The sequence below is a fragment of the Myodes glareolus genome, chromosome 2, assembly GCF_982192425.1.
Source record: "Myodes glareolus chromosome 2, mMyoGla1.1, whole genome shotgun sequence".
NCBI lineage: Eukaryota > Metazoa > Chordata > Mammalia > Rodentia > Cricetidae > Myodes > Myodes glareolus.
The window spans coordinates 37,584,195-37,606,748 of record NC_142027.1 but is presented as its reverse complement, the minus strand read 5'-3'; the positions used below and the strand labels follow the sequence as shown (position 1 = coordinate 37,606,748).

The 22,554-nt window shown below is 36.8% G+C and overlaps 2 protein-coding genes across 4 annotated transcripts in view; one reads left to right on the top strand and one right to left on the bottom strand.

Moving 5' to 3' along the window:
- Positions 1–22,554, bottom strand: part of Arl13b (ARF like GTPase 13B) — a 59,813-nt gene that overhangs the window by 16,389 nt on the left and 20,870 nt on the right. For both annotated transcript variants that reach the window (XM_087899775.1, XM_048422587.3), the window contains exons 4-5: positions 7,210–7,315; positions 5,709–5,911 (exon numbers count right to left, since the gene is read on the bottom strand). In XM_087899775.1, the coding sequence (XP_087755901.1) occupies positions 5,709–5,911; positions 7,210–7,315 (309 nt within the window). The remainder of the gene's footprint in view (positions 1–5,708; positions 5,912–7,209; positions 7,316–22,554) is intronic.
- Positions 8,713–20,796, top strand: Stx19 (syntaxin 19). 2 transcript variants are annotated; one of them, XM_048422588.3, is made up of 3 exons: positions 8,713–8,976; positions 17,431–18,359; positions 20,483–20,796. In XM_048422588.3, exon 2 carries the CDS (start codon positions 17,444–17,446, stop codon positions 18,323–18,325), a length of 882 nt encoding a protein of 293 aa, XP_048278545.3. In that variant the 5' UTR covers positions 8,713–8,976; positions 17,431–17,443; the 3' UTR covers positions 18,326–18,359; positions 20,483–20,796. The 2 variants fall into 2 exon arrangements, with proteins under 2 accessions (XP_048278545.3, XP_085541789.2); XM_085685663.2 differs by having other exon boundaries at positions 17,431–20,796.

The following is a 22,554-nucleotide window of genomic DNA, read 5'->3' as shown; positions in this document are numbered from 1 at the left end:
GCGAGGAGGCAGGGCTGTGTCTTATTCTTCTAACATTTCAACTTTTTAATTTTTTAATTGAGTCTTTTTTCTTTTTCTCTTCTACTATGTTTTCCCTTTTTAAAAAAGTCCTTAATCCTTTTTTACTTTTATTAATTTTCAAACTTTCAGTTTACTGTATGTTACTTTCACATTTCTCTTCTAGTGTTCATGGCATTAGGGTAGTTGCACCTTTTATCTGATTAATTTTCATGACAACAGATATAGCAGTTTCAACACAGAAATATAATTGAGGAAAACAAGGCCAAAATGTTCCTGTAAGAGCTAGTGATTTCAGTTGCAAATGGCAGAACATGCATGTAAGTCCAGCAATCAGGCATGATGTGGGATTCCCCTCTGTATGCTGTGAATATCATTGGTTAACGAAGGAACTGTTTTGGGCCTATAGCAGAGCTATAGGGGAACAGAGCTAGGTGGGGGGAAAACTAAATGGAATGCTGAGAAAAAGCAGGAGGTGAAAACGAAAAGCTGAAACTTTTCTCGTGGTGATGCACAGATTAATGGAGATGGGTTAAATTAAGATACAAGAGTTAGCCAATAAGAAGTTAGAGCTAATAGGCCAAGCAGTGGTTAAATAATATAGTTTCTGTGTGATTATTTCGGTTCTGGGCAGCTAGGCCGAAAAAGCAGCCCCCTGCAACACAGGCAGCACAGGGAGATCACTGGGTCCAAGAATCATCCTTTCCATCAGCACACGCCAGGGTCCATTTTCCCACAAAAACAATGTCCACCATAGAACATTTAAAAGTGCCACAGTAACGAGTACTGTATTCCCATATTCTACTTAAGCATCCACTGAAAAACCATTTCTTTTCTTATAATAAGCATTAACGGGTTTTGCTGTGACATTTCCAAACACATGTGTAATGTGCTTTGTCATATCCATCCTTTCTACCAACCTCTTTTGTCCCTGTCACTCACCTCAGTAATCCCTCCTTGACTTTTAGATGGATCACCTTTTCTTTTTTAGTTAAGCCCCACATATGAAAGGAAATGCAGAGTCCTTAACTGACCATAGTTGGTTTATTTATCTTAATATGACGACGTCCATTCATTTTGCAAAAGTGACATAACTTCTTCCATTTATGGCTGAACAAATGTTCTGCCATGTATATGCATAGGAAAAGATAACAATGGAATAAAGGTAGAAATAAACAGCGAGAAAAGCTAAAGGAGCTATACAAACATGGAGATTGAAAACTGGACTTTTTGAAAAGCAGTAGGTCACAAAAGAAATCAGGAGGAACTTTAATATTTCTAGGGTTAGATAAACTGGAAAGAACATAACATAACAGTATCTATGGAATATAGGGAAAATAAAACTAAGAAGGAAATTTATGGAATTCCTAACTAATATAACAATGTACCTCAAGGGCCTAGGAAAGCAAAAACAACAATAACAACAAAGTCAGCAGAAGGAAAAATGCTTCAGTAAGAATTACACTGACGGTAGATGGAGCTTCCATATTCATAGATTAGCAGAAAATCATGAGTATGTCTATAGTACCAAGAGTCATCCACTGTGTCAATATAATCCTCATCAATATACTCAAACAGATTCATACAGAAGCATAAAGAACAAGAATAGCCAAAGAAATCAAAGTCAAGAAGAATAATGGTAGGTCTATCATGATACCCAATTTCAAAATAAACTAAAATGACATAGGAAAATCAAACCAACAGTACAGCATAGTTCACAAACATGTGAATAAATGGATAGTATAGAGAACTCAAAAATGAGTCAACACATCTATAGTGTAATTGATTCCGATTAACAGCCTATCTCCCAATCTGTTAAGAAAATATAAAAAATTTACCAGTTCAAAAGAATTTGAAACCTTAATGGAAAAAGTGAAACTACTTTAGGCAATCATAGCACAATCCTTCAAGATCTTAAATAAGCAGTTTCCTGAACAGGATCCTAGTGTTTTAGAGATGAAAGAAAGAATTTGCCAAAATGATTACAGCAAGATTTAAAAGCTCTGTATGGGAAAGAAACCAATAAACAAGTTGAAAGAAAAACACGCAGAATGAAAAAAAAAAATCAGTGTCTTTGCCAGCTATTCATCTGACAGAGGATTAGTGTCCAAAATAAATAACAAAAAATTTAACAACAAAATAAGTTAATCTACTAAACAAACAAAAACAGGCAAATTCCCAGAACACCTATTTCTCAAAAGAAGTGCAAATATCCAAACAAGTGTTGAAATTTTTAGTCATCATAGAAATATAAACAAAAACTATCAAAACTACATTGAAATTCTATCCTACTATAGTTGGAATGGTTACTATTATAAAACAAACAAAATATAGGCTGGCAAAGATGTGGGGAACAGTCCTCATTGGTAGCGCCACAATGAAAACTAATATGGGAGATGCCAGAAAAAAAAAAAAAGCTAAAAAAGCTAAAAATAGAAATACCGTATTATCCAGCTGTACCTCTTTTGGGTGTACACCTACGAAAAATGAAGCAAACGAAAGGTACACTTGTAGACTCAAGTTCACTGCAATACTGTTTTCATTCACTAAGTTACAGAATCACCCTAGAGCGCATCACCAGATAAATATATATTATATATATAATAAATGGATATTATATATTGTATATAATAGAGGTTTCATCTATACTGTTTTGCACAAACACAGATATAAAGTATTATTCATCCATAAAAGAAAGAAATTATGCCATTTGTAAGAAATGAGTAAAACTAAATTCAACATGTTACACAAAATGAGTCAAATATGGACAGTTAAAGATTACATATTGTCTCATACATTGGGAAGATATAAAAGGGGTAAAGGCTATGTATCTGAAGGTCAAAGAGGGATTATTAAAGAATAGGAAAGAGATGAGGGAACAGGGGTAAAAGATATTTTTAGGAAGGGTGGGTATGAATAAAGCACATTACATGATGTATGAAAATGTCTCCAAGCCCATTAATATGTTCTAATAATTATAAGAGAAAGAACTGGTTCTTCAATCAGCCTGTATGTAGAATACATTACATTGCTTTGTCAACAAACTACGTTGACAATATGTTTCCAATCTGAACCTAGAAAGCTAAGATATGGAGATTTTTTGCTTTACCACCTCTTATGACCTTCAGTTCTAGAATTCTGAGCCTTTGCTTTGCTGCAGATGGGATTACAACAGATATCTCATAAAGACCAGAGAATATACTCTATAAGTGAACATACAAAGAACAGCCATTGTGGTTACCCATTCATTATAAAATAACTTCAAGTTTAAAATGATAGCATATCATTTTCATAATGAGATAGAATTTTGTACTTTTTAATTGAAATGACTGTGTGAACCAGTAAGATTGGTTTAACAAGACAAAATGCTTGCTTTTCACTTGTCTCTACATGCTGATTTATGTATGATGTTGCAGTCACAACTCAATACTGAAGTTTTCCCTCTCTAACTGGCATGCCCAGAAGACTTAGAGAGAGGGATGTGAGTACAGGAAAGACCTCCTAGAACATGACCTGGACTATCACTATGGAAGGAAAGGAACTTATTTAAGATGGCTCAGAATATTTCTTGTATCCAACTCAACTGTTATTGCTACCTGCCTCCTTTCCTTCCTTTTTCCTTCCTATTTTGGTACAGAGAAGTAAATCCAGAATTCATGCAGCTAGCTCCTCATGCACTGTACCAGTGAGCCACTCTACCTGTCACCCCATGTTTTTATTTCTGCACTGGAGAAAAGAGTTTTCAGAAAAATGTGGCCATATGTTTTATTTTTACATATATATTATATATATAATATATATGGTAGTTTTACATGATTGACTATAATGATCTTTATATTATGAAAATGACTGAAAACAGAAAATACCAAAAAATTCTCACATGAACCTCCTATCAGTATCTGGTCACACCACATATAGCCTGGAGACCCAGATATTCCTCCTCCATCCTGCACATAGCACATAAACCCAGATAGTCCTCCCCTTATCATACATGTAGCAGAGAAATTCAGAGAGTCCTCCTGCCCATTTTGCATGTAGAAGAGAAGCCCAGATAGCACCTCCCTCCAGTCATGCATGTAGTAGGGAAACCCAGATAGTCCTCTTCCCATTCCAGAGGTGGGCGAATGAGATAAAAATAAATTGCACAAAATTCTTAAAGAAATCATTTTAAACAGGAGAAAAGAAGACCATCCATTCCATGTTCTGGTATCAGGGAGACCTAGAACTTGGTAGCTGGAGAGTAATTCCACATATATTTCTTTCCTTTAAGTCCTATCTGAGTTATAGGAAAGGTACCACCAGAAGGCTTCCTTCACAATATAAAAGAGGCCTCACAAAGCCCTGAGAGTGGGGGACACCTTGGAGGCAGCCTGTGAAACCACGCAGAAGGCCAATGTGACTGTGGCAGGGCATAAAGGCAACTAGGAACCTTGTCAGACTTTCAATTTTTTTTTCTCATTTTTTTCATTCTAACATGTAACAAAAAGTGATGAAGTGTAATTTAAGATTGAGTATTAAATTTAACTCTATTGAAATCTCAGCACTATCTTATAGCATTAAATTAATTTATAAATGATTCTGAAAGATTACATTTTCAACCATTTTTCAGCTTCATGAATTTAGCTTAAGTGCTTCTTATCAGACATAGTACTTTAAAAACACATCTTAAAAACTCGAGTTAGGACCTGGAGGGATGGCCTGGTGTATAAGAACCTGAGCACTGCCCTTCCAGATGACCCAAGTTCTCAGCACCCACGACGGGTGGATTACAACTGCCTGTAACTTCAGCTCCAGGAACCCCATATTCCTGTCCTTCCTGAGCACTTGCACTTCTGTGCACACACCCACATTTGCACAGACACATACAAACACACACACACATATGCACACAAATGAAATAAATTCTCCATGGGAGGCCTGCCCCTTTCTGAAGGGAGACAGAGGAGAATTGGATGGTGGAAGTTGATGGGAGGTGGGGGGAGAGAATGGGGGGAGAGCTGGGAGGGAAAACTGCGGTCGTCGTGTAAAATAAATAAAAATAATAATAATAATAAAAACAACAAAAAATAACTCCTCAAGACTGTGCAACTTTTGATAAAATTAATGTTCTGGATCAAGTTTGAGCTAATTGATCCTCTAGCAGCTCTGTGTTGCGGGTACACACAGGCTTTTCGTTCTACTGCTCTGGACACAGTGCATCTGATACTCCTGTGCTTAGCTCCCTGAGCACTAGAGGATGGTTGTCACCAGCCCTGACTGACGCCAGCCCTGACCTCTACCAATAACAGATAAACTGTCTCCCGACACGTCCACCTGTTCCTGAAGCAAAGTTCCCTGTACTTTGAGAAGAACTACTCTGAAATGTTTCACCACCGACTGATACAAATGTAAACCTTTGGGAAGCAGTTAGTACTTAAGAGATGCACTTAACTACTATCACAGCCCCGGAAAACTTCCTTAAGCCGTCACATGGGAGGAACATAGGGCTCTACGGTAGAATGCTTTCCCACCACACACAAAGCCCCACAGCACAGCAGAACCAAAGTGCCGTCTGCACTTGTGCATGTATACAAAGAGTCACAGGAATCTTTCTTTATACAGAAAGAGAAAACTGAATAGACAGACACAAGAAGCAGAACTACCAGATTTAAATCTTTAGACACACTGTGTGGTAAAGCTAATCTGCTCACCGTTCTTCACGTAACTTCCGCACTCGCTCAGCCCTCTCTCGTTTCTCCTGCTCCTCAAGAGCTCGCTGTTCACTTGTGTCTTTTTGGATGCGCTCACTTAAGGCATCAAAGTCTTTTGCAATGATGTGCAGTAGCCAATAAAGCCCCTTTTTAATGGACTTGTCAATTTTCTTTCCATAGCCCAAGACTGCTGAACAAGGTTCCTAGAACAAATCATTTGAGCCAATGATTAAAACTAAAAATTCTCCACATGAACATATTCATAAACCATTAAATAAAATCATTGATAAAGTAAAATTTAGCTTTTTAAGTTAATACTATAAAATCCAAAATAGTTTTCAATAACTAAATTTAGTACTACCAGAAGTTGATAATAATTACAGATATTATCTATGTTACATTATGAATAAAATGAGAGGACCAGATAAATTTTATGAAAATTTACCAGACAATAAACTGAACTGCCCTGAGAAAAGCGCTGCTATTATTAAGAACACCTGGGAGGACCAGGTGCAGTAGTACACACCTGTGTACCCAGCACTCTGGAGGCAGAGACAGGTACATAGATGTTTTTGAGAGTTTGAAGCCAGCCAGGGTGACATAGACAGACTCTGTCTCAGAAAAAAGGAAGGTATGGGGGAAAAAAATGTAAGCTGTAAATTCTTATGCTGAGCCAGGTGAGGTGGCTCATACTTTTAACCCCAGCACTCAGAAGCAGAGGCTGGTAGAACTCTGTTGAGTTCAAGGCCAGCCTGGTCTTCAACAGAGTTCCAAGACAACCAGACACAAAAACGCTGTCTGGAAAAAAAAAAAAAAACAAGCAAGTAAAGGACAAAGAACAAAAGAAAATTCTCATGCCAATTAAGTTACAGCAACAGACACATCTATAAGCCTTACAATCTACTGAACATTTCCTGAAAGTTGAATAAATCCTCTATTGTATTCCTCAAGACTGTATGACAACTCATAGACTGTTGTAACTTTTTAAAAATCATATTAAATCCCATATGTCAAAATTTTATTTTTTATAGTTTTTTTTCTCATTTCCAAAATTTGCAACATGAAAGTTTACTGGTTCTATCAGCAATATCTATCAAAAAATAACAAACAAAAGAAATTTAAAAACAATGCAGGAAGGTTTCTAGAAGTCAGTGAAAACAATAGAAGATATATTACAGTATTAACTACTATTAACTGAAAATGACAGAATGGTATATGGCATAAAAATTATTTCAACAGTGTTCTTGTTATCTTTTTATGTTTATTTATTAATCTGGGGGTGCGCAGCAATCGCACAGCACAAGAGACAGGAGTCTGCTGTCACCATACGTGGATCCAGGAACTCAGTGGTCAAGCCTGGATGCTTTTCTCAGCTAAGCTATCGTACAACATGGCCCCAAAAGAATGTTTTCTGGTTGACTATGACTTTTATAGAAACTAAGTTTTCTGAACAAAATTAAAAAGTAATAATGATAATTAACAACAACAATAAACAACTTACTATCTGGCACAGGCACTTGTGCTCATTGACCAGCTTCTCCAGAGAGAGACATTCAATCACATCGGCTTCTCCTAAAGCCCCCTCCTTGTCTTGTTTATTTGCCAACCTAGGAACACAGATGAACTGGTTGGTTATATAGCAAATGTACAATCATGGCAATGAAGTCTCCTTTTCATGGTCTCTGTTCCCAAGATTTAAATCTACTGATTCTAGAATAAGCTGGTTCAGGGATTATTGTAGCACAGATGTCATAACTTGTTAGTTACTGCTCTACAATCCACTGTGAAAGTACTGGGGACTAAAAACGGCAAAAACAACAAAGTACAAGCAAACACTAGACAAATAAAAAACTACCAATAGAAGAAGAAGCAGGCAACTTCCCAGAGCCTACAGACAAAAATCCAGGCCTTTTCTTCATGAAAACAATGCTGGTGAGAATGTGAGTTCCATTCCATACCACACTGGAGTAACTGGACGAAGCAACGATGGAAATCTATATGGACACATTTTCCTGTTCCACCCCATTCTAGACACAATCATTTTCACTATTTCTTAGTTCAGCTTCATGTTGTTTCCGCTCAAAAATACAAACATATTTTTGGGTGGTATCTCAAAGTTTACAACTGAGCAGTATGGAGAACATGTTTCTTTTGTACCATGATTTTTTTTCCCTGAACACAAAATTCAATCCTGAAATTATCTTGATGCAGAATAAAGAAATCAGTACTTGACTCTAATTTGCAAAAGGACACATCATATAGGTGATCCAATGTCCACTCACCAATCCTTCATGGAAGGATTTCTTCTTCGTCTTCACATAAGACTACTGGGAAGGAGTGGTTTTATTTGGATGGGCAGGGGAAGAGAACAGATTTGAGGAAGTGGAAATCTAAAGACAATCTAAATTTCACTTTAATTGCAGCAGGTGTTCATCCCACATCTTCAGTGGGGGGTGGGAACACCAGAAAACTAAAGAGCTAGAAATGGGATACTATGAAAAAAATTCATTCCTACATTTTCCTGTAAGTATTTCTTCCTGGTAGAAATTAATTTTGAATTTCAATATTGACATAATAAACAGTAGTACCGTATAACTGTTATTCTATATTGAACATTATAGAAACTAACTCTAAAGTAAAAATAACAGTATAGAAAGAAAAGTGAAGTGGAAGGTTCGAAGACAAAAGTCTTCTAATTTTGTGAGTTAAGCCCTGTGGGATGTCCAAAAAGAAGAGACTTCAACCATAAATGGAATCCAAAACGCTGCACACGAGGCTGCAATCCATTCCTGTTCATGCCTACTTTATTCTGTACTTTCACATTTTGAAATCTACAAAGAAATCTCTTTGTAGCAGTTTTTGGAAGTACGGCATTCTGCAGGTAGTGTAGACTAGCAAGGTACAGAAAATGTACTCAACCTGTGTGGGCAATTTAACAAGGACTTCCTGTTACCAAGGAGTTCCAGTGAAAATGATCTTCCTTTAATCTAAGGAACAGGGGAGGAACAGGCAGAACCAGATTCTCCAGGTGTGAAGTAAGCAATCCGCGCTCCTCATTTGATAGTTACAGCAAATGTACAACTTTATCTCCAACGTATTTGACTTCACTGTTTGGCTTTCAATTAACTGTATGAGAACCATAAAGAAAGCCCGTGCCTTAGAAGTGATTTAAGCACTGGATCGAGCATTATACTCCATGGAACTCGGATTCTCTCGCAGACTAAGAACTCTAACAACACGGGTGGGAAAACAAGAACAAGACAGTAAGGTAAGTGAATTGGGGTGTGTGTGTGTGTGTGTGTGTGTGTGTGTGTGAGTGTGTGTGTGCGCATGCGGATGTGCACTATTTAAGGTGAAATATGCACAAAATGAAATGCAGGTACAGGTGACGGGAAAGAATGGTTCAGCAGGTCCTTCAATTTACTTTTCTGCTTAGATTTGCACAGAGCTGCAAGCAGCTGACCTGTCTTGGCTATGATGACCAGAAGAGGCTTGAGGTGGAGTTACCAACCTTGACAAAATCCTTACTCTAATTCTATGAAAACGACTTCTCATTTTAGAAACATTAGAAAAGCAGATTCTGTGAAAACAAATCTGCAAGTCTTTCTTTAAACACAGTATATTAATAATGCTATATTATTTTAGACAGGACTTAGGACTTTCACACTTAATTCTGAACAGAACTGTATGCCCAAATTTGACAGAAAATATTAATTTCTCTATTGTTATTTCCCAGGATAGGCTAAAACTGATTTGAAGAAAATTTAAAATGGTTTTGTTGGGAAAGAAGTACTATAAAATATCAAAGCACTCAAGCGTTTTAATGTTGTAGACAGTATGTTGAAAGTACTTAAATTAAAAATTTATTATAGTTTTTTCAAGTTATTAGGTCAACTTAATATATAAATTGGGGCCATTTAAATGTAATGAATTTCCTAAGTTATGACTATTCCTATACGTGACTTTAATAAATACTCATTTCAAATCAACATAATGACTTTTATAAGTACTTTCAAAGGAGATATGAAGTTAGCCATGTAATGTGCAAATAATGCCTCTTCAAGGCATGCACTTTGAAATTTAATATGAAGACCATTTCATATCTATTCAACTTCTCTGAATCAGATAAGTAAAAGTTTTAAAACATCCATCAACAACTAACTCTTAATAAAGTTAAGATCTTACTATTTAGTTCAGCAAGACAACTAATATATCCACATCAAATCGAAAGAAAGAATACATTACTGAAAATGTCAGTTAATTCAAGCTTAGAAAATATATATAGTATGATCTCCCACTTTTAACCTTGAGCTAGAAAATGCTGAACGTTGCCTTTATATACAAGAAGAAAATATTTCTTGAAGTACTTATTAACATAGTAACTACAGAGAATTTACTTAAGAACCCAGAAGCATATTAAACATGGATCCCATCATGTATTTTTATTTTAATTTTATTATTGTTTTTATTTACTATTATTATTATCATTATTGCTATTTTGGTTTTCAAGACAGGGTTTCACTGTGTAGCCCAGGATGTCCTGGAACTCACTTGTAGCCTAGGTTGGCCTTTAGCTCACCCAGATGCGCCTGTTTCTGCCCCACAGTGTTGGTAATACGGTGTTCACCACCACTGTCCCAGGTTTACTTCTCCAGACTCTGGGTATTGCATATTCACGACTGTCCCTAGGAATCTGCGTTCTCTCTAACAGTGTGGGGAGTTCCTTTGAGTCACTCCTATTTACTTCTCTCTTTTCTACAAGAAACTATGACATGTTATTATCACATGTATCAACCACCATCATTTTTTTCTTTTCTAAATTACCATCCTTAAACTCACAGATATGGTAAACATTATAAGTGAAATTCAAACCACAGAGCAAATTCAAAAATGTGCAGTACTAAATTAACCACACTGATTATCCTATAGACAGAATACTACCATACTATGAATACTGCATAAAATAATGACCTCATGAATTTTATCTGGCCTAACCAATTAAATGACTTCTTATTTTATGCTTATGTGAATTGTAGCCAAAATTTAAATTCTACTATGCACAGTTCTAATTTATGGACGCAAAATTAAACTGCAAACACTTGTACATATAGTTATGAACACCAACAGCTAAAAAATGCAATACAGCATTTCAGTGCACCTGAGTACTTAAAATAAGTGAATTTCTACACAGACAAACAAAAATTGGAAGACGATTATGAATATGATAACACAGTAAAGGTCACCACCTATATCTTCATCAAGGTAGACAGTTACTTGACAAATGGTTCCCCTCTGTGTGTAATATGCAAGGATATCTGATATAAACTTACCTTTAAAAATATCAATTTAAAACTATCCCAAAAGCTTTTAAAATAGTAAAATCTAGGAGGTTCTAGAAATGAAAAGGGAACACATCCACAGTTATGAGCAGAAGTTAAACACAACTACACTGGGCTACTAGAATAAAATAGTCTATCTTAGAGGCTGGCACTTAGGGTTTAGATATTACAGGAAATAAAACTGAATTTCCTGGATGACCTAGGGAAAACAGAACACAGCTTGTACAGACACTACCTGAATAATGGTGGACAAATTCCATGACTCTAGTGGGAACAACCAAACAACCTTAGATAGAATTTATAATTTAGGAAGGCATTGAGGGCATCCCCACATAATAAAATACCTTGAGACAAAATAAATACACTTGTCCACCTTCAAGACAGTAGCTAGAAGTTAATGGTCACTTGAAAGAAAAGAATTTATTATCAAGAAAAATAGCCTAATAATAAAAAAAACTTTAGCATAAATACGGTAGATATTCCAAAGAAATAAACTGGCAATATAGTAGTCATCAAAAATGATGCACACCATATATACATTATAGCTAATCACATAAACATCATCTACTTTATATGCATGCCCAGGAATACAGCAGCAAAACGAAGCCTAATTCTATTTACATGCTTGCATTTTCATATCAATAACATAGTGATCTAAAGAAAGAAATGTTCGAGTATTTACTTGTATTTTATATGTACTCTTGGCATATGCATGAATGCACACACACATGCATTTGCATACCCCTCTGCACTTACTAAAACAACTAACACTTCAAGGAAAAGCTTGAAAATCATGTCCATGGCATCAATAATCTGCTTCTAGCTTCTTAAAGATGAAAGGGTCACCCCATCCTAAACATGTTAGAGAAGGTGTTGTAATGCCTGTGAGAGGCGCAGGGCTCGACTAGATAAGGAGATGGTCACAGTCATAAAGGTGGACGTGACATCTCCAAGCAATTGGAGACCAGAACCCTAGTGAACACACACAGACATGAATGTGAACAAGAACCATTCCGAACTTCAGTGCACGGCTTGAGAATAGTCATTGCACTGCCATATCTTGTTGGGCAAAACAGAATTATGTAGATTTTTTTTACAAATGAAATTTAACTTTTGCAAGGAATTACAAGTTAAATATATTACAAAGCTAATAATCTTCTCACTGTAACTCTGAAAATTTGAAATTAAGGATTTAGACTTTTAAAAATTGTATTAAGGGTTATATTGACTCTAATTAACTGTAATTAATTATAATCCATAATTACATGTTGTAATATATGACATAACTTGATTAGTATAATTAAAGGAGGGGAAACTGCTGAGTAAGTGATGCATATTCATAACCTCAGTGCTTGGAAGAAGAAGCAAAAAGATTATGAGTTCAAGGCTAGCCTGGATGAAATAGCAAGACCTGTCTCAAAAATCCAACAGTCAGTGCTGGTAGGATGGCTAACAAGCAAAGGTGCCTGTTGTCAATAATGACCTGAGTTCAGCTCCTTGTAATACACGGGTAGACAGAGGGAAACAACTCTCAAGTACAGAACTTGTCCTCTAACCTCCATACATGGGCTATGTCATAAACAGGACACACACACACACACACACACACACACACACACACATGCACATATGTACACTACACCACTAATCATATAATAAAAAGAAAACTACAAAAATGAGTTACAAAATCTTTTACACATAATTAATTGCTTTAGTACTGAAATCTTTTCTCATCAAAACTACTGTTTTCACTTTAATAGAGGACATCAATAATAACAGTCTGAATACTACTCAGTATATTCATTCTGTTTTATTTCCTAGACCCAAGGAAAAGGGGTAAGAAATATTTCTTGAAGATATGCATGATACACAGATCCATAATTACATTCCTAACATAATATCTAATCTTACATTCCTCTGTGACTAATCTTCATTTCACAAGTTTTCTACATGTATTATAGAAATTATTGCTGTTCACTCTGAGTTGTGAAACTCACTACTTTGGGAATTTCTAATCCAATAGTCTTTATCAGAAGGCAGAGAAATAACTCCTCGCAAGGAAAGTTGAAAACAGAATGAGGAAGATGATAGGCAAGAAGAATCCTTTTCCAGCTTAGAAATTCCTTATTTTGAATTTGCTTTTAATGTTACATCACATTAGTGTGTGTATGGGGAGGGGAGAATCTACAAGCTATTGTAGCTAAAATATTTTAAATAATTGAAATAAATTGATCACTTTAAATGTTCTATAGACAGTAGAAGAAGAGTTGAGTAATTAAAGTGCATGGCAAGTGCTTGAGCTAACAGCTAACACTAAGGGACTTTTTGTGTTAAAAGGCTTTATCCCTTGCAGTGTGGAATCTTTTCTACATTCTCAACCATTTCAATTACTTATAGTTAGAACTTGCTGTGTGCCTAAGTAATCTTTCCCTTCTAGGCTCTGTCTTTTCTGCTAAGAGTCACCAAAGGAGAATCGTAGGCACAGTAGCAGAGTTTAACTGAAATCTGCAATGAGAAAAGATGAGCGTGAGAGCATGAGAAAGAGGAAATGGCACTCAGGAGACTAGGACAGTAATCCAGAAATACTAATGTCTTGGACCAGATTGGAAGAGGTGGCTGGCTCCAAACACACTAAGGAAGAAAGGCTGAGAAGTTTTATTAGTTGTTTGGAAATGAGCTAAGGTGTGAAATATTGGGAAAAAAAACCCTCAGGAATGACTCAAGCTTTTGGATTGGAGTCACTGAAAGAGCAGAATAGCCACTAACTGAGCTACAACTATCTAGGCATGGAGACAGTGTACACTCAATTCAGATGTACCTAAATGGGACTCAGCAAACAGTCAGGGGTTTTAAGAGAATCCAGACTGGATAACCAACTTGGAATCAACAGTATTTAGTACCATTATTAAAAATAATGGTGGGCAATATTCACTTTATAAGCATCCCAATATTCAGAGGTAGGGGAGATGAAAAGCCAGGAGCCTGCGGGAGGGTGGGAAAGAAAGAACCAGGGATAAAAGGTAAAACACTTTTTTGGACACTGTCTCAAAAACTAATTTTGTCAGCTGTGGCTGTAGTCATACAGCTTCTACCTTCAAAAACACATTCCAATGATTTTCATGTATTCTATCTCTGTTTTTATTATTCATCTCTCTCGTGAACCATTCTGTGACTGTGGGAAACAATTCTATACAAAACAAGTTAAAACAAGATTTTGAAAACAAAATTCATACTAATGCCACATGTGTTCTTCATGTGTTTCCTACCGCATCTACGGTAAAGTCACACACTTTATCCTGCACACACGTCAACTACCATCTGCTTCCTATCTACCTGTCTGATTTCCCCTGTTAATTTTTCTTCTCTCTGTTTCTATCTACACAGGCATTAATTTTGTTCTGAAAGTACAACAGCTTCAGGCTGGAGAGATGGTTCAGCAGTTAACACCATGCACCATCCCTGCAGAGAACATGAGTTCCATTCTTAGCACCTACATCAGGCATCCCACAGTCATCTTTAACTCCAGCTCCTCGGCATCCAACACCTCTGGCCTTCAAAGGCACCTCTACTCATACGCGAGTCTCCATTCAAAAGCACACACACATGTACACATAATTAGAAACAAATCTTTTTTTAAAGTACATCAGTCTTACATTGGTTTGGTATTTTATCTCCCATAGAGAGCCTATACTCCTTGTCTCTTCACAAATATTTATATTCACCTTGTCTGACTTCTCAATATTTAGAACTCATAATCCAAGTATCTCCTTAAAGACCTTGTGCAGCAGGCTTTCTTTTGGGCCACCAACCAGCTACCAAATCTTGACACAGAGACTTATTAAGTTATGAGTACTCAGCCTTATCTAATGCTTGTCCCACTAGCTCTTATAACTTAAATTAATCTGTTTCTTTTCATCTACATTTTGTTTGGAATATTTTACCTTTCTTTCATTCTGTATGTCTTAAATCCATGTATAGCTTGCTGGTGGGTGCCTGCATAAAAGGCCCTGCTTATTTCCCTCTTTTTCTCCCTCGTTCTCTCTTTTCTTCTCTCTTCTCTCTGGAGCCTAGCTCCTCCTCCTACTTATTCTCTCTGCCCACCAGCACCATTTATTAGTCATTCAGCTTTGTATTAGACAAATAAGGTGCCTTAGGCAGGCAAGGTAAAACAGTAACACATCTTTCATAGTTAAACAAATGCAACACACCTTTACATAGTTACAGTAATATCCCAAAATGGCCTTGCCTGATTATCTGTTAAGGCATAAGACGATCTTAAGCATCTCTTTAATTCTAACTCCATGAACTAGTTCACTTCAGGACAGTTCTACATGCTTACCAAGTCTTCTTTATCTGCATTAACACTCCTCCCATATAATTTCCATGCAACGAGCTTTAGAATGATGCTATGTCTAACTGTGTTGTATACAAAGATTTTCACATTTCAGAAAACAATTGTACAAGAGATCTCTTCCAATGACTTAAATTTATTTCAATAATTCTCCACTTCATATGGTTTTCTAGTCTTCCCCTTCTATGTTCCTTTGGGAATTTCTAATTTATGAGTTACCATCGTAACTCATCATAAACAACATCATTGTTTAGTTGTTCCACCAGAGTCACGAAATTTGTCCACCGTTTTCCAGGTAGTGTCTGTACAGGCTGTAAGTGACACAAGTATCTTTCTCAGCCTATTATCCTCCTATGTATTATTCTGGTGGCTCTGATTAAAAGCATGACTGAAGTCCAATACTTTGTCATAGTTAATGGCTGTGAAACAAAGTCTTCTATTTTATAGATGTGAAGAAGTTTCCTAAAGTACCTAATATTTCACATTCTTTCCTGTTAAGTCTATTTTTTATATTTTTACATTTAGTATTTGCTTGATGTTAGTGTCTGACTCTCAGTGTAACTTCAGGAGATTAAAGATGATTCCACATTAAGCATCATGAATATATCTGATAACTGTATGTATGTGTATTGATTCAAACAATTAATTTAAAAAAACTGTATAAATACGCCAATCACTGAGTCTCACACTACCACATCCTACCAGACCTTTCTCTGTTCAATATTTAAAAAATATCTCGAGATCAGTGATCTGTTTATATTTCCACTCAACCTTTTCAAAACTAAAAAAGGCATTAAGTGCCTTTCTATACTCAAGGATTAAGAAAGTAATGGTTTATGAACAATTTTTAGCTTTTATTTGATGCCATGGACAACTGGAAGCACTAGGTGAGAATGTAAGTAACACCAGCATTCTCAGATAAGATTATATATAAACATGCTCCCAAGTATCTAAAGATTATCATAATAGGAATTCCTATACATTTTCTCCTAGGAGTTTGAGATCCTTGGAAACAATTGAAAAGAATGAGAACTCTGCATTGTCAAAGCAACAATATTTTTCATGTATGCAAAAGATGAAAACAAGACTATATAAAATATGCCAACTCAAAACCTCATTTTATTTACATGTTTATATATATATATATATCGCTTAAAATCTACATGGAATTTATTCTAACACTGTTGGTTTTAATTGAATTATGCATATCGAAAAAAGTGAGTACGTATTTAAAGATTTTTAAGTATCTGAGTGTTTTGCCTGAATGTACATATGTGTATCACATGTACACTTGGTCCCCACAGGAATGAGAAGAGGGTTTCAGATCTCTTAAAACTGAAGTTACATATGGTTGTTGAACTGCCATGTGCGTGCTGGGAAAGGAGCCATGGTCCTCTACAAGAGCAGCATGTGCTCCCAACTGCTGAACCGTCTCTCTAGTTTCAGAAAATGTTCACTTTAAATATGACGTAAGGGAAGGAGATCTATAATAATGGTATTTTTAGGAGACTAAAGGACAATCCTAAAAGTGAAAGTATAGTCAAACACCTTTTATAGTAGAAAATCATGTTGTGGATAATGTAATGACATGGATGAATTTCTCTGAGGCTCAGCTGCGTCCTCCACACTGCTTTCTCAGTGAGTATACTCAAATATATGAGGTGCGCAGAAGGAGCAACCATCCAAAGTAATTCCTAAATTATCTCGCATTACTTTCTCTATTTTGGTAATCTCTATGAGGACATTATTTTTTATTCTTCTTTTCTTTCTTAGTTGTTACTCTATAGTTCAGGTGGCGTCATATTCCACCTGTGGCCTAGGATAGCCTTGAATGTGCCATACTCTGACCTCAGTCTCGCTACAGGGATTATAGGCAAGAGCCATCATGCCTTCCTGATGCTCCTCAATTTCTAAAATGTCCTGTTAGAAAATAGAACTTTTGCTAAGAGACACATAGCTATCTCACAGCAACAGCTAATAGGGGAAAATAGCAACTTCTTCTTTGTTCAATTTCATTATTTTTGTTTCTTAGGAGGAAAGGGAAGATGAAAGACCGACTTCAAGAATTAAAACAGAAAACCAAGGAAATCGAACTCTCTCAGGAAAGTCGGGTGTTTCCAGAAGCAGAGGAACATGGGGTGCTTGTCCAACAAGCAGTTATTTATGAGAGAGAGCCAGTAGCTGAGAGACACCTCCATGAGATCCAGAAACTGCAGGAGACTATTAACAGCTTTGCTGAGGATGTTCAAAGGTTTGGACAGCAACAGAAAAGTCTGGTGGCTTCCATGAGAAGGTTTAGCCTACTTAAACGAGACTCGACCATTGCAAAGGAGATCAAAATCCAAGCAGAACACATTAACAGAGCACTGGGTGACTTAGTCAAAGAAGTAAAAAAGTCAGAGGTTGAAAATGGTCCGTCATCAGTGGTTACAAGGATACTTCAGTCTCAGTATGCCGCGATGTTCCGCCACTTTCAGCAAAGCATGTTTCTATACAATGAAACAATAGCTTCAAAGCAAGAGAAGTGCAAGACATTCATTGTCCGTCAGCTTGAAGTGGCTGGAAAGGAAGTGTCTGAAGAAGAAGTCAATGACATGCTTCATCATGGAAAATGGGAAGTTTTCAATGAAAGCTTACTCACAGAAACCAGCATCACGAAAGCACAGCTCTCAGAGATTGAACAGAGACACAAAGAGCTTGTGAGTCTGGAGAACCAAGTGAAGGACCTCCGGGACCTTTTCATTCAGATCTCTCTTCTGGTAGAGGAACAAGGGGAAAGCATCAACAACATAGAAGTAATGGTGACCAGCACAAAAGATTACGTTATCAATACCAAAGAGAAATTTGGACTCGCTGTCAAATACAAAAGAAGAAACCCCTGCAGGGCCCTGTGCTGTTGCTGCTGTCCATGCTGTGGCTCCAAATAAAGACGCTATTTTAGAAGCTTCTCGGGGTTTAGGGGTAAGGTTTCCACATTTCAGAGTCTTGTTTTGGTTGTTTTATTTCATGAGTCAAGTCCCATATATTCTATCACTGCTAACTGCTCATTTTTCCCTTTAATGTTTGCCTTTTAAAGTTACAGAAATGCTGAAGCCAGTGACACAAGACTAGCATTTACTTAAAATTTCCAGGCTAACTATTAAAAGTTAAATTGAAAGACTTTACGTTTCTAGAAAAATACTGAGTTCTACTGTTAATTTCTGTAGTCTTAAAATTAATATTTCAAATAAGTGGTAACTACTTTACTAATCTGGCTTATTTGAAAATATTTTGGTAATTAAGAGTTGTATAAAACAAGGTCTCAAAAGATGCCACAGAGCATCAAAATGAAGCAAAAATGCCTGGTAAATCTTTATCCTCAGATAGGTGAGTAAACCTGATGATCATTACATCCTGTAAAAACCCACTCATAGACTTGATGAAGAATCTGATCTGTCTATGCTTAACAATGGTGACTGTCAAGCATAAGACCTACGGTGAGGTAAGACTGTTTTCATGAACTTGGAAATGGACAAAAAAACAAAAAAAAAAAAAACAAAAACAAATCTTACATACAGATTAGAGGCTTGACAAAGTCAAAGTAAAGGCAACTGTGTTCTAGAACATGTGACATCACTTTATGATGAAGTGTAAACTAATGACGTGTCCTAAGCAGTCTTGGGTCTTCTGATGATCCCCCTGACAGCCTCCAGAGAGCTTGGATGACATAGGAATGCACCACGGAGCCCATTCTGATCTTTTTCTTTAAACCTCGTCTTTCCCTTCACCACTTTTTTGGCTCCAGCTGCACTGTCCTTTTCTGTAAGGAAGCAGGTCACTCTAGAGTTTCTATAGTCTTTGTTTCTTATGCCTGAAGTAAACCTGTTCTTACTATCACCAATTTTATGTTCACTGGAATGTTGTCTCTTGTGGGTGGGTGGATGGCAGACACCATAAAGATACTTAGTTTTCCTACTCAAAGATATGATGTGTTTTCATTAATTTATACATTTTTTTAGTTATTGGAAAACTCTTACCATTCCCTATATTTGAAAGCACCATGGCTATCTTTGTGACATTTTTGTTTTGTTTCTATTGCTATTATGAATTAATATTTCCCTCCAGTAAATATTTGCCACTGCTGTCAATCAAAGAAATCAAATCAAATCAAATCAAATAATTGCCTTTGAGAAAGTCCTTCCCTGACTCGTCACCCTAGCTAGGCCACCCTGATGGCCCGTGGCATCTCATCACCCTTACTTCAAGTGTCTGCTGGAGCTTAACAGCATCTTCTACACCTGTTTGTTACTTGCTTCTGTTAGCATATCAATTTCCAATTGATTTCCTGTGCAAGACCAACCAATATCCATAGTCTGTAAGAGTACTTTTCTCAAATTGACTCAGTTATCCCATTTCCTGTGTTTCTGTTCCAACCCAAGGCATCTTCATTTGCCCCCAATTCCACCCCTTGTGTTTGCTGAGTTTTTCTTCTCTTTGCAATATCTGGAGTGAGCTCCTCCTCTGGGTCACTGTCTGCAGCACAGTGCTCTGTGTTTCTTGTATCAGGTGCCCTTGAGTCCCTTCACATTTCTTCAAGACTGACTCTTTACTAGAGGGCTCTGTCTCTTTAAACTCTTGGCCAGAGTGGTGAAAAAAAAAAGTGAGAGAACTCATCTGTGACAATTTCCTTAAAGACCCTTAAGACAAATTTATCAATTGAGAAGAACAGAGTTAAGGGAGCAAGAGGATGAATGAAACAATCAGGTCGGAGGGAAGGATTGAGTCATCCTGGAAAATGGCAGGAGAATAACCAGTGGGCATGCAGGGTCCATCTGAGCATACTGGGATAACTTTCACGTGATCTCAGCCAGGACACACATGTGTTTTTAACCTCGCCATGCTCAGCAGTTTGAATGCTGGCAGAGAAAGTGAGGATCCCTGTCTGCTCAGGGTGGTGGCTCTCCCGCACCTGTGCAATGCAAGAAGTGTGTACAGAGAAAGCTGGGGAACCTGGAAGCATAAATTGCCATATTACACGATGGTAAAAGTACTACAAAGTAATTTTAGTTTAAAAATGTAAGTTGAATTTCTTTTTATCCTGTCAGCTACCAAGGATCACTGTGGAAAAAGATGTTTCACGTGTCCCAGCTTCACATGATTAAAGTGGCACTATGAAAAAGACTCTGTAAGACTGATGAAAAACTCAAAAGCTGACTGGATAATTAGTTATCACCGCCGATGTTCTTTTTAAGTTTTTATTTAGAGTTTTACGTATACTTGGTCACAGCTGTTCTTAAATTATCATGAAAACTAGATTATTAAGAACTATTTAATATGCATCAGTTCAATTATGCCCCGATGGATGTATAAAAAGTTCTGTTAGTATTTTATCATGCTTATAAAGTAAGAATTAAGCACAGACTTGTTGCAAAGTCGTTAATAATATTCTCATTGCTACATTCTTTATCATAATAATATGGGTTATACATATTAATGGGTTCAAAAGTGAGACTCCTGCACGTGCATTACTGTGCTTGATCTTATCCACCTTCTCTGTCTCTCACACTCCTCTCTGGTAGTTGCTTTCTTTTCTCAAGTTTGCTTCCCTCCAGCCTCCATAGATTCTAAATTATACATAGAAGAGAAAAAAATGTTACATTTGTCTCTCTGCCTCTAGATAATTTCACTTAACCTGGTATACCTACTTGCTGCCATTTTCTGACAAATGACTTGATTTTGTTCTTTTACGTTGCTTCTGTGTTGATTTAAACCTAGGTTCATGCCATAACAGAGCTATGGTAAATAATAACATGTCTATGTCCTCAATTGCTTAGTATTAGCCTAGCCTAAGCAACAAGGACAACATATTTAATCAATAAATAAATATTTTGTATATTTTATTTCGACACTTAATACAAAGTAAATGCATCATTTTTTTCTTAGTATAACTATCTGAAAGAGAAAACTAATTCTTGAAGATTTGATGGAACAACATTAGGAATCTTCTGGCTCTGGAAACAGAAGTCAAAAATAACATTTTGGGTGCATGTTAACACCACTAAATTGGTTTAAGTGGTTTGAATTCATCTAACAGTTTGAAGCACTGTACCATCAGCAATAATATTCAAATCCATTTCCAGAACAGTAGGAACACTCTTTCATTATCCGAATCCACATGTCGGCACAGGCATTCACATACTTGCTCAATACAAGCAGAGTAATAAAGAGAATCAGTAACATTCCTGACTGTGTGTTGGTTGCACACCTGTAATCCCTAGCTTGGGCTGGAAGGTTACTGGGAGTTCCAAGTCAGCTTGGGCTACAATGTGAGACTTTGTCTCAAGGAAACAAAGAAAGAGGAAGAAGAGAAACAACAGGAGGGGAAGAGGGAAGGGGTATCTCCTGAGGCCTGTCTGATTCCCAAAGTCTCACCCTCAAAATACTGAAGGTCTGGGATGAAAACAGCGAAGTGGGAGGATCATGGCAGCATGTTGATGCCCACCTAGCAACACTGTCAAATATCTGTTCTTTGTCAGCATTAGAGTGTGATAGTGACAGCAGAGCTCAGCATATGGTGACGAAGGCTGGAGAGCAACCACAGTCTAAGTAAACAAAGATGGCAGCCTCAAGAGGTTCCACAGCAATGCTTTTACAGCTCCCAACAAAGCAACTGCAGCTTCAGTGTGTAGTGGACTAGGAGGGTGAAGCTAATCAAGGCAATCAGACCTGTGTTAAAGAATTCCTGGTTATGTGATTTGGGGGTCCACAGTAAAGACCTATCATTATATGGTTAGATGTATCACCATTCCAATAGCTAAACTGGACTAACACAGGTTGAATTCTTAGTATCCTGAAAAGAAATTTTTGCTGGTGGCTTCAGAGATATTCAGGATGAAAGTATGAGACAACTCAACTGGACTTCAAAAAGGTAATAGGCAGATTTATTATCTCTCTAAGGACAACTGCCAAGACTACACAAGAGAGAGAAAGTCTACAAATAGCACCCATCTTCCTAGAACATTGCTATCAACTGGGGCTAATGAGAATTTCAATATATTAAGTTATGGAATAAAACTTACAGTTCAACTTATTTCATAGGAAATCAAATAGTGCTTTGTACATTAATTCAATATGTAGTAGGTACTTGGTATTTATTGAATTAATATAGGAATAGATG